Source organism: Enhydra lutris, unplaced genomic scaffold (assembly GCF_002288905.1).
Source record: "Enhydra lutris kenyoni isolate GAN:26980312 unplaced genomic scaffold, ASM228890v2 scaffoldscaffold13, whole genome shotgun sequence".
Taxonomy (NCBI): Eukaryota; Metazoa; Chordata; class Mammalia; order Carnivora; family Mustelidae; genus Enhydra; species Enhydra lutris.
In genome coordinates, this window is record NW_019154097.1 from 34293300 (window position 1) to 34306206 (window position 12907).

The 12907-nt window shown below is 45.2% G+C and overlaps 1 protein-coding gene across 2 annotated transcripts in view; it reads left to right on the top strand.

The window, feature by feature from the left end:
* LOC111145678 (G protein-coupled receptor 107) overlaps positions 1–12907 on the top strand; it is a 75378-nt gene that overhangs the window by 23767 nt on the left and 38704 nt on the right. For both annotated transcript variants that reach the window (XM_022500772.1, XM_022500773.1), the window contains exons 5-9: positions 701–840; positions 2482–2519; positions 4160–4216; positions 8500–8610; positions 8935–9068. In XM_022500772.1, the coding sequence (XP_022356480.1) occupies positions 701–840; positions 2482–2519; positions 4160–4216; positions 8500–8610; positions 8935–9068 (480 nt within the window). The remainder of the gene's footprint in view (positions 1–700; positions 841–2481; positions 2520–4159; positions 4217–8499; positions 8611–8934; positions 9069–12907) is intronic.

Sequence of the window (12907 nt, forward strand, 5' to 3'; positions counted from 1 at the left end):
CTTCAAGTGAGTGGACTTCACCAGGTAAATAAGGGAAGAGCATTGAAGGCAAAGGCAGAGCAGCTTGAAATAGCATGGCGTGTTCAACAGAGTAAATTCATTATTTACAGTCAGCTGACATTCAGGGAGAGGGGCAGGCCTCTCCTCCATGAGGCAGGACTAGAAATGCTCCCCTCCAGCTCGACCGTGCTAGCTCAGCTCACGTGTCCATTCAGCTGTGGGGCCTCCCCTGCCCTTCACTGGTAGGATGGGATCTTTAAGAAGAGAGAAGAGAGGAAGTGCATCCCAGCAGGCCACTACTTGTGCGCGCTGCCTCTCCCATGCCCCCCTCAAGTTCACTTTAACATCTTACTGGGTTTTTTGCCCCTTGTTCCGTTCCCCTTGTTGAACACCTTATAGATGCTTAGGGGGAAAGTATGTCCATCAGAACCGTGTGGTTGCTAGGGACGTAAGCTTCAGAGTGAGAATGCTGGGTGCTCGCCTGGCTGCTTCTAGCCTCACCACTCTTCAGCAAGTTCTTAACCTTCCTAAGTCCGCATTTTAGCAGGTGCACAGAGGAGCTCCTAGAATCTACATCAGGGATTCACAAGGACTGTCTGAGATGATGGATTTGGATACTGAGACAGTGTGTAACACATGGCACTCAGATGACCATCACATTACCTTGAACTTCTTTTCTTTTCTCTTATTTTGAATGTAGGGTGAGAGTAAAAGCCCCACCAGAAGCTGGTACGCAGTTACCAAAGATCGTCTTCAGCAAGGATGAGAAGGTCCTCGGCCAGAGCCAGGAGCCCGGGGCTAACCCTGTTTCAGCGGGCAACCAGACTCAGCCAAAACAAGGTCGGCTGTCAGGCACAGAACAGCATCTTCTTCCCTGCCCTGCTCTGTAGATTCTTTTTTGTCCCCAAGTAAAAACACACACAGTCACAGCATTGATGTTATTTTGGGGGTCATACAAAATTACGTAACCGTTAAAAAGGTGGAAACTGGGGGGAAGGTGGGGGAAAGAAAAGTCGTTCCTTCATCCTTGCAGCACAAGAACTTGAGTAATCTGTATTCCTTCTGGGCTCTCGGTCTGGAATGGTTGATTTTTTTTTTTATTTTTTTTTTCTGTTTAGATTTTTTAAATTAATTTATTTGAGAGAGAGAAAGCAGAGCAAGTAAGAGAAGCTCATAGTCGTGTTTGTAATTTCCCAAGCATCCCTGTTCACTCAGCTCGCAGGCAGCTCATTCTTACCAGCCCTCCTGTTACGTGGAGACTGTAATTTGCTCAAGCTTCCCCCTTAAGAAGACATTTCCACTGTCTGCTATTATAAATACTGCTGCATTGGGAATTCTTTATTTGTAGAACTTTGGTCCTATCTAGAACTTTCTTCTTTAGGATGGATTCCCAGAATTGAAATGTTTGGTTCAAAGGATATGAATGCTTTGGAGAAGAGTGGTGCCTGTGTTCATTTCCTTTCCAATGCGTTGTATGATTCTATGCTCCTTTTGGGAAATCTGTAGGAATAGTGCCCACATCACCATGTCCTAGCCTGGACTGGGGTTTTGGTGTGTGTTTGTGTTAATCCCAAAGTAAAAGGCAAGAAGGATATTCTTGGTTTTGCTTTCCTTCTCTCTACTGAGGCTGCATTTTATCTCCAGGCGTTGATTGGCTAGTTTATATTTATTGCCTCTTTTATTAACTGTCCCCGTTGTCTAATAGTTTAGTTCTTCAAAGAGAACTCACTGTTTATTGTATTATTTATACATTTTTTTCTCAGCCTATCAAAACTCTAACCCAGATTAAAAGACATGCAGAAATGTTACATCTGTGTGATGGTGTAGCTTAGTGTCTGCACACCGTTCCTTTCTAGCCCTCATATGCATGCACTGCGCGGAAAGTGCTCTTTTCCTTCTTTTATTCTAAAGCTCTTTCCCGCAGGGAGTTTGAAATCCTGTCTTCCCTATGAAGGGTGTCTCAAGTGAGAATAAGTGAGAATAAGGCACAGATGCCCTCTCTGTTCCGTGAAAGGAGCCATTGGCGGTCTTAGCACACCTTGCTGTGGGGGAAAAAAGTATGAATTGTGCTATTATAATTTGCTATTAATTTTTCCATGTGTGTAAATAAATGTTATCTATGTATTTTGAAACAATGGTCTGTTCTCAAGCAGGATAACTCAGAGAATGAGGAAGGTCACTCCATGCGGCCGCTCTGACAGTAACAGACACGGGATTATTCAGAGATGATTTCCCTGTTGGGACTAAATATTATCCTTTATTAGAAAGCACTGATCACGTAACACACTCATTTGCTGCTTCTGCGGCTCAAGAATTATTTTGGAATCTGAGGAGTTGTCAGTGTACAAGAGAGCACATGGCCTCACCTTCCATTAGCTCGAAGTATTTGACATTAGACAAGCTAGAGCCTCAGAAAATGACACTGTAATCAGATACAAGCTGAATCATGCAGTGATGTCTTCTAAATGTTTCTGCTTCTAGACAGTGGAAAATCTAAAAGAAGCACAGTAGATTCAAAGGTAAGAACTGACCACCCCCTGTTTCCAGCTTTCCTGGATGTATATGTACATATGTGTGTATGTGTGTGGATGGATATGTAAACGTATGTGTGTGGGGATGTGAGGGGGAGTGGGGGTATATTTATATACGTACATGACATAAAGGTACACACATACACATGCCTAATCCGCAGGCGGTTGCTCTCTGTTTGGAGAGGAAATGTTACCAGGTTGGAAGAATTTCAAAGTAACATTGAGTTCTGAGTTGTACAGCACTTGCAAGGTAGAGGGTCAGACAGTGAGGGGGAGCCCTCGGGAAGGGGAGGAGTCAGGGCTTGGAGTTTGGCAGATTTGTTTGGGGAAAGAGGAAGGAATGTCATAAGCAAAGACTGGAAATGGGAACGAGCATGACAGATCCTTGGTTCTGGCCTTTGGGAGCAGAGAGAGGGATCTTAGATAATATTTTATTATTTTATTTATTATTTTATTTTATTATTTTATTTTATTATCTTAGATAATAAAAGCCCAGACACCAGAGGGTATTCATTGATGGCGCAGAAAATAGGAAGTTGTCAGGAGTTCTTGATCAGGAAGGACTGTGATGCAGGTGGTGTTTGGGGCAGATGTTCTGAAAGTCATGGGCAGAGCAGCCTCAGAGAGAGAGACAGTGAAATTAGGAGGACCAGGAAGAACACGGTTGTGACGGTACAGATTTAGGGGCAGAAGGACTTGGAGTCTTGGAATGTGGATAAAGAATGGGGGCAGTGTTGCGGGTGGGGGAGGAAGGAAGTAGTTTTTTTTTTATTTGTTTTTGTTTCAGTAGAAGAACAGATGGTAGAAATAGCAGAAGGAAAAAATTGGGAACATTTTGGGATGGGATATCTTGATTTATCAGTAAGGGGGCGTCCAGATGGCAGTATTCTGTTTTTACAGCTGTGTTGAAGGTAAATGACATCCAGTAACTTACACATATTTAAAGTGACAGTTTGCTAAGTTTTGACTTGAGTGTACACCGGTGAAGCCACCACCACCACAAAACGGTGAACATATTTATCACCCCACAAGGTTCTCTTGCCCCTCCGTCTTCCTCCCGTCCTCAAACAACCGCTGATCTGCCTTTGTAGATGAGTGATTAGAACTTTACAAAAGTGCCCTATTCAGCGCTGCTCTGTCTTCTTTGACTCAGCGTAATTCTTTTGAGTTCATCCATGTTGTTGGGTGTAGGTCTTTCCTTCTCATTCCTGGAGTTAGTCCATTGTACCAGTGACAGTAATATGCTTATCATTTGAAATTGGGAATGGTGTCCAGGTGAAGTGTCGGGATATGACCTTGGTTGGCATCCGTAGTCCTCCTGAAGCTGTAAGAATGGAGACACGCTCCAGGGGGATCAGGGTGGTGGGGGAGGGAATAGGGAGCTAGTGGGGGGCAGAAGAGACCGCTGAGAAAAGGAAGTGGGTGAGGAAGAGTTTCTTTCTCCATGAAAGGGGATCACAGACATCTAGAAAGGATGGTGAATTTTATTTCCAGAGAGCTTTTGAAGGTCAGCAAATTTAAGATTTAAGAAGGATGTGCTTTTGTTTGTTTTAATTTTTTTATTAGTATACATTTTCTGCCAGTATCATCCTAAAACAGTTTGTTGTGTCTTTTTTTTTTTTTTTTAGGCAACGGGAGAGAAATCCTTTTCTGTTCACAATAGTGATGGGGCAGTTTCTTTTCAGGTATGTCTTCTCTTTGAGTAATTTTCATCGGATTTATCTCTACAGTGTAAAGGGTGAATTTGCAAAGGAATTTTGAATTTAGGAATAATAATTTAGGCATTCTACACATCACTCAAATGCAGTACCCCTCTCCGTAGCAAACCCACAAGGTGGGTATTGTTACCCACTACTTAGCTGATCATGTCTCTGAGAATGAGTGACTTTGTGAAGGTCCAGTGTGAGTGACAAGGCCCACATCTGCCTGGCTGTCCCCACCCTGCTGCTCTTTAATCCCATGCTGCCTCCCATTTGGAGTGTGTTAGAAGCATAGAATTCTTTTTTTTTTTTTTTTTAAGATTTATTTATTTATTTATTTATTTGATAGAGATCACAAGTAGTCAGAGAGGCAGGCAGGGAGAGCGGAGGAAGCAGGCTCCCCGCTGAGCAGAGAGCCCCATGCTGGGCTGATCCCAGGACCCTGAGCCGAAGGCAGAGGCTTAACCCACTGAGCCACTCAGGAGAAGCACAGAATTCTGTACCTAGAAGGACCACTGGTGATCATTTAGGACGCTGGTAGGATTTTAGAGATGTGTTCACCAAGGGTCAGTGGCGTTCAGTGACCTGCCCATCTGGCCCCGTTCTTCATACCACAACCACAGCTTGTGGTTGGGGTAGGACGTTGGATAGGGTCTCAGCACTCACTTACTGGCTGATGACCTTAGCTCTCAAACTCCTGGATCTTGTCTTTAATCATCTAAGAGTGAATAGTGATGGCACCTATCTCATTGGGTTATTATAAGTATCAATTTTTTTTAACATAAAAGTGCTTTAGAAGCACTGTACAAATAATCATTTAACGTTAATTTGTAAGAATCACTGCCCTTTTTCTAACCAGTTTTCATTAATTAAGGTATAATTTGCTTAGAGTGAAATGCACAGGTCTTAAATATGCAGTTCGATCAGTTCTGACAAATGCACGCACCTGTGCCTCCCACTCTCTACCAAGATTCTCTATGTTTTTACCCCCTCAGTGTCCCCCATCCCTGCATCCTCTGTTCTGATCTCTTTTAGCATACATTATTTTGCCTAACAGTTTTTACACGGTCTTTAAATTTAGTGACCATAGGAATTAATAGCTCATTGAGAGCCTGTGGATGCTTCCCATCTGCCTCAGAGCAAAAGCTCCAGCCCTTCCTGGTCTGCAAGGCCATACAGTCTGGCTGCAGTCTCCTCTTTGACCTTGGCTCCTGTTTCCGCTCCAGCCACAGAGGCCACCTCGCTGCTCGTAGAAATGATCAGGCCTTAGGCTCTGCTCTGACTGTACCCGCAGGCAGGAATGCTTGTCCCTCAGAAGCCAGTGATTAATATCTTCCTCTTTCAAGCCTTTGCTCAAATGTCATATTCTCAGCAAAGCTTCCTCCATTCACCCTGTTTTAAATGCAGCTTCTTTCCCTCCCCTCCTCCTGCTGGTTTCCCCTTGACACTTCTTTCCAACACTGCTATGTACTCATTTATTATGCTTATTTTCTGTGGCTCCCTTTAGAGGGTGGCCATAAGGGAGAGGTTTTTTTTTTTAATTTGTTTTCTTTCTCATGCAAATGAAATCCCTAATCTTGGGCCTGGCCTGTAATAATAGTCTGTCCATTAGTAATAATGGGGCCCTTGGAATGGGTGTGGCGTGCTTACCCATGGTCATTACCTCTGTTCATCCTCCCAACAGCTCTATGGAGGAGGCACTGTTATTATTCCCTTTTACAGATAAGGAATCTGAGGCTCAGAGAGGTTAAGTAACTTGCCCAAGGTGGGGATTCAGACCCAGGTTTGTCTGACACCAAGGCCCATCCTTGTGTTTAATCACTTTTTTACTGCCTCCTTAAGAAAATACAAAAGGTACTTTTTTCTCTTTTCTTTCTCTCACTTTAAAGTGCTTATTAAGGGCGTGTAGGTGGCCCAGTTGGTTGGGTGACTGCCTTTGGCTCAGGTCATGATCTAGGGTCCTGGGATCGAGTCCTACATCTGGCTCCCCCTGCCTGGCGGGGAGTCTGCTTCTCCCTCTCCCTCTGCCTGCCACTCCCCTTGCTTGTGTTCTCTCTCTCAAATAAATAAATAAAATTAAAAAAATAAAAAATGAAGTGGGGGCGCCTGGGTGGCTCAGTGGGTTAAAGCCTCTGCCTTCAGCTCAGGTCATGATCCCAGGGTCCTGGGTTCGAGCCCCGCATCGGGCTCTCTGCTCAGCAGGGAGCCTGCTTCTCTTCCTGACTCTCTGCCTACTTGTGATCTCTGCCTGTCAAATAAATAAATAAAATCTTTTTAAAAAAGTTCTTAATAAGGTAATTTTTTTGAAATTTCTTGAAGCCTTTAAAAAAAAATCACCAAGGAAAGCATGATAGGATATACATACTTGTCAGTGACTAAAGCTTTGTGTTAGGAGGAGTGTCGTGATTAAGGACATTGAGATAACCAGTTCACAGGCTTCTCAGGACACAGGAAACAGGCAGTGGACGGATAGTCTGCCTCTTCCTCTGGCTTCCCTTCTCCTTGTAATGAAGTTTGTAGGTGACACCTTGCTGTTCTGCTACTTAGTATCCTGATTTTGGACAAGGAAGTCATTGTGAGCTTTTCTGCTCTATCCACAGAGCAGAGATGATATTTTATCTGCCTAAAGCAGGAAAGGGGCTGTTAGCTCTTATTCCCACTCTAAAACATACACTTTTGTTTGATTTTTTTTTTTTAAGGTCAGGTGCCTACTCTGATCAACCATGAAGATTATACAGACCTTTTAAAAAATAGCTATTTCTTAGAAACTTCATATGATTCTTATTTTTTGAACTGAAAGTTACTATGTTTAGAAACGTATTCTGGCTCCCCCCTGTGTGGACTAAAACACATGCTCTTAGGTTTACATTGCTGAGTTCAGGACATAATTTAACAAAGTAATAATTTCACCTTGAATATTCTTGGTATTTTATTTCAGTCTTCTTGTCAAATGTCTCTTTCTTCCGTACCCTTTTTTTTTTTTAAAGATTTTATTTATTCATTTGACAGAGATCACAAGTAGGCAGAGAGGCGGCAGAGAGAGAGAGAGAAAAGAGGAAGCAGGCTCCCTGCTGAGCAGAGAGCCCGATTCGGGGCTCGATCCCAGGACCCTGGGATCATGACCTGAGCCGAAGGCAGAGGCTTAACTGACTGAGCCACCCAGGCACCCCTTCCCTATCCTTTTTAACTGGGTGGTATAGTACGCTTGCAGAAGAGCACATAGTATTTATGTCGAGTACAAATGATTATAAATAATAACTTTGTAACCATCGTGGAGACCAAAAATAGAATAGTGACAGCACCCCAGAGACCCCATGTTACCCTCACATCCCTACCTAGCTGTTAAGAAAAATATCATTCCTATCAGTTCCTGGCTTCTCTTTACAGTTTATCATGTATCTAAGCAGCATATTTTAGGCTTCTAGCAAAATGCTCCATAGAATTGACCAAGGAGTCGTATTCTTTGGTCTTATATATAAAATGTCTGGACTTACATTAAACTTCATTTGTACCCATGAAACATGTGAGAAACAGGAAAGTGTGCCCATGTAGAAAACGTAGCCCCTCTCTTGCCTGAAATCACAGGAGTCAGTTTTAATGAGGGAATATTTGTCCTTTACCTTTTCAAGTAGCAGAGGAGCCTCCTTTTCTCCAGGAGTATTTTTTACCTAAAGAGCAAAAGAGTATGTTGACTTGGAAATAAGGTACCTGCTTCGTAGGTTATCCCTGCAGTCCTCAGTGGGAGCCACCGCGGGTAGGGGCATCTGGGTCAAAATAAGGTCGTAGAACCTCAGTGGTGGGTACGGAGGTGTTCCCTGAGCGGTTCTGACCCCTTTTCCTACTACCTTGAAAATTATTATAACAAAATATTGAGACGGAATCACAGAATAAGAAAACATCTGTTTATTTTACTTTGGATTTTTTTTAAAGATTTTTACTTATTTAATTGAGAGAGACAGAGAGCGAGCCAGCATGAGCAGGGGGAGGGGAGAGGCATGGGAGAGGGAGAAGCAGGTGCCCCACTGACCAGAGAACCCAACATAGGGCTTGATCCCAGGACTCAGGGATCCTGACCTGAGCCAGAGGCAGGTACATAACCGACTGAGCCACCCACGTGTCCCGGAAACATCCGTTTCTTCTCTGGGAGAATCCGATAAGAAATTAAGAAATCTGTATTTTTTTCTGTCCGTAACATTCATAATCTTTAAGATTTAAGCATTTAGCTGAGGATTTGGGTACTCTTCAATTTTTGTCTTCTTCACTTTCAGTTTTTCTTTAACATCAGCACCAATGACCAAGAAGGCCTCTACAGTCTTTATTTCCATAAATGCTCTGGGAACGAAGTGCGGTCTGGCGACAAGTTTTCCTTCAGTCTTGATGTGAGTACTGTACAGAAGGTGTTCCTCATGGATTTTGTCAGCCCTGTAAAATGTGAGACATATGATTTCATTGTAAGAGTAGGTTTTAACAGCACTTAAACAGAGAGGAGAAAAATGTGGCCAGAGTCCCATCTCTGCAGAGGATTCACAAACAAAAAAATACAAAGCAACTTGGGATGTTTTTACACTTGAACCTGTGCATTAGGAATGTGGTTGTTACCTGCTGATGCTTCCTTAGCCCAGGGAAGCAGCTTTGGTGACAGATTGCAGACTATGGGATGATCTGTTCCTGAAAAGTAAACATTAATTTCATGTTTGTTTCAGATTGAGATCACAGAGAAGAACCCTGACAGCTACCTCTCCGCAGGAGAGATCCCCCTCCCTAAATTATACATTTCTATGGCCTTTTTCTTTTTCCTTTCTGGGACCATCTGGATTCACATCCTTCGAAAACGAAGGTGAGTTGTGACTTCCTTGAGCCATCCGGCATAGAGTGTGTTCAAAGGTGCATAATTTCACCTTCTGCTGGCTTCTTAGCCTCAGAGGGATTGGCCCCGGCAACCTTGTCCTCTTCAACGGGCTTCTTCTCTGTAACAGGGAGACTGTGCGAGCCTTGCTGTGTGGGGAGCCTTTGCATGCCCTGGTGTTTGTTTTTTTTTTTTTTTTTTTTTAAAGATTTTATTTATTTATTTGACAGAGATCACAAGTAGGCAGAGAGGCAGGCAGAGAGAGAGGAAGGGAAGCAGGCTCTCTGCTGAGCAGAGAGCCCGAGGCGGGGCTCGATCCCAGAACCCCGGGATCATGACCTGAGCCAAAGGCAGAGGCTTAACTGACTGAGCCACCCAGGCGCCCCCGCCCTGGTGTTTGTTTACTTCCCTTTGCTTTGTTTAAAACGCAGATCCAAATATTTTAATAATAGACAGACAAAACAAAATGTATAAGCAAGTGTTTCCATGGTGATGGTGTTAGGGTCTAGGACTCAGAGTGAGCTCGTCGGTCCCATCCGGGGGCTGTTTGTACAGGAGAAGAGGTTAGCGACAGTGGCCCACGGCCTGCCGAGAGCAGGGCGTTGCTGCTCGGTGCTGTGTCTGCTCAGAGCCTGACAGGGGAGAAGTGTTGGCTTCCAGAGGCTTATCACTGGAGAGAACTCACTCCAAGCCCACCTGCCTGGCTCTTGGCCTCTCTTCTGAAACCCGAAGGCTTTACTTGCCTATACTCAGTTCTTAAAGGGAGCACCTGCATGTGCGGTGGGGGGGCGTGGGGTCCCGAGTGTTTAAATCTGTTTCCTTCCAACCAGGAAACAGAATAAAATACTAATTTTCAGTTAGAGAATAGTGTGAAGTGCTTGTTATAAGGCCCATAAACTAAGTTAAATGATGGTGTGTGACTATGGGATCATAATGTGGATTAATTTAAATTCATAAAATAGGCACCCAGATCGTTCTTTCTCTGGCGCATTGGGCAGAAATTGCGACCTCTCTAGTCCCCGGTGGCCTGACTGTCGTGTGGTGGACGCGCCTAGCTGGAGTGGGGAGCTCTGGCGGGGACAGCGCTGGTTCTTACTTGGCATAAGATTCGTTCCGCTCACCAGATGGGAAGAGCTACTTGTTTACTTGTGAAGAACCCTGCACGGTCATGTTTGGACTAGGCGATCAGGCAGCCTTTAATAAGAAAAGAAGAATCTTACCAATTCAGGCTATAAAAAGGTTTTTTTTAAAGATTTTATTTATTTATTTGACAGAGAGATCACAAGTAGACGGAGAAGCAGGCAGAGAGAGAGAGAGAGGGAAGCAGGCTCCCTGCTGAGCAGAGAGCCCGATGCGGGCCTCAATCCCAGGACCCTGAGATCATGACCTGAGCCGAAGGCGGCGGCTTAACCCACTGAGCCACCCAGGCGCCCTATAAAAAGGTTTTTAAATAAAGTTTTGCTTCTGCCTTTATTAGAAAAGTAAGAAGTGGGAGCCCAAGGCCCAATTTCAAGTGTAAACATGGACTGCTCCCACCTGCGTGACTCCCTTCACTCCCTGAGCCACAAAACTGGACAGGGTCATTGCCCCGCTTTCCTCTAAGGGTCTTGGAACCTTAGGTGTGTTATGTGATTGTCCCTGAAATACTGTGTTCTGGAGGCCTTTGCAGATCAGGATGCTATGCAAATCGGAGGTACATAAAAGACAGTTGACCGGGTAGGTGTTCAGCGGTATTTTCGTTCTGTGTATTTAGTGATATAATAGTCACTATCACTGGTTCACTTACGTAAAATTGTGGGAAGTTTTAACTCCGTGGTTAAGTGAGGCTGACCTACTTTGTACAGCACGTGTTAGCTTCTTGCTGAAGGGCAGTAGACACAACCGGGGTGTGTAATGCAAGCCTTCCGCCCTGTCCCGTGTGTTTCCAGGAGACTTACAGGCCGTGCTGTTGGGTTGGAAATTTGAGTCACGTAAAGGATGTGACTCCAAGGCTTCGTGCATTTCAGAGGCTCCCAGTCCCTTCTTGCTGGAAGGAACTGGGAGATCTTTGCCACGTCTTCTGGAGGTCTTGAGAGGGGAAAAGAGAGACACGGTCGGCGACACCTGCCACAGCTGTGAGCGGCGCCCACATCTACTTGCCGAGTATTAAGCGGCTCCTCTCGGCTCTCTGGGTGCTGCCCTGGGCCCTTGAGGTGGGAAGGGGAAGACGGCCGATCGCTTTCGGTGCCCGCTCCTTGCCCCATCAGGCCCCTGATGCCGGTAGTTTCCGCTCATCATCCAGCTGCCCCTTGAAGCAGCCGCTGCCCCATTTTCAGGAGAGGTTAGCGAGGCTTAGAAGGGTTAAGGTGGCCAGCGTAGAACCTGTATTTGTGCCAAGCTGCTGTGGCTGTGGAGCGTGTGTTCCCCCAAACATCACCGCCCTGTGGCTGATGTCTCAGCCAGGGCTGCCACCGAGGGTGCCGGGGCGCGGGAGCGAGCGCCGGGCTCGGCAGTGTGCGCTTCTGCACTCTAGGTACCCAGGGTTCTCAGTGCTGTTCGGGAGTGACAGACTCCTCTGGCCTTGACTTCCTTCTTGACCTTCAAGTAGGTAGGCCGCAGACAGGAAAGTACCAGGGAGGAAATCAGGCCGGAAAGGGAGTGTGCGTCAGTTGGTGACACGCCCGCCTTATCATTCGCACACGGCCCCTTCATTTCCCCGCTTCATTTCCGAGCCCTCGCTCATGCTTCTCGCAGCTGCTCACACGCAGGTAGTAGGTGGTGTTGGGCATGCGTGTATTCTTATAAATAGCTCATGTTTATTGATAGTGCCTGTATTTTTAACTTCTATAAACCATACTATCTACAGATACTGTTCTCGTTTTTCATGCAGTAGTATCTTTCTTACGATCTAATTACATTGCCGTGTGTCCGTCTAGTTCATTAACTTCTAGCTACTCCATAGTGTGTATCCCCACATTCTACTTACCTCTCCCTTTAGTGAGGCTCGGCCTCCATCCCCTGGCTCCCCCAAACAGTGTGGCCATGACCTCCCACCCCTACCCTGGCCTTGTCCCATTATGGCTCTCTCGGGGGTACACTCCCAGAAGAAGGTGCCCTGGGTATGGGGTAAATTCTTACTTAATTTCATTGAATGCTGCCAGGTCACCTCTGCTAGTTTATACTTCTGCCTGTGGGGCAGCAGGGCTCCTGTCTCCCTGTGTACCAACACTGACATCTTATTTTTGGCCAGTCTGATGGGTGTAAACTGGTACTTCATTTTATTTTGCATTTTCCTAAATACTAATGATGTGAAATATCTTTCTAGGGACTTGCTGACCCTTTGGGTTCCCCTTCTTCTTCTTCTTTTTTTTTAGATTTTATTTATTTATTTGACAGAGATCACAAGTAGAGAGGCAGGCAGAGAGAGAGAGAAGCAGGCTCCCCGCTGAGCAGAGAGCCTGATGAGGGGCTCGATCCCAGGACCCCGAGATCATGACCCGAGCCGAAGGCAGAGGCTTAACCCACTGAGCCACCCAGGTGCCCCTTGGGCTCCCCTTCTTGTGACCGTTGTTAGGCTTTGCATATTTTTCTGTTGGGTTTTCTGTCATTTTCTTGTTGCTTCACAGGAGTTTCTTGGATATTTTGGATATCAGTCCTTTGTCTGTCTTAGACATTGCCAATTTCTTCTCCCAGGCTGTTAAACTTGTCTGGGGTATTCATTGTTGAATAAAAGTCTTTAATATTAATGGAGTTAGAGCTCTCTAATTATAATCTTTTGGGCCGTGGGTCTTGGAAGAAGCCTTTCCCTACTCCAAGGTCACAAAAGGTGTGTGTTGTGTTTAGCCCTGGAA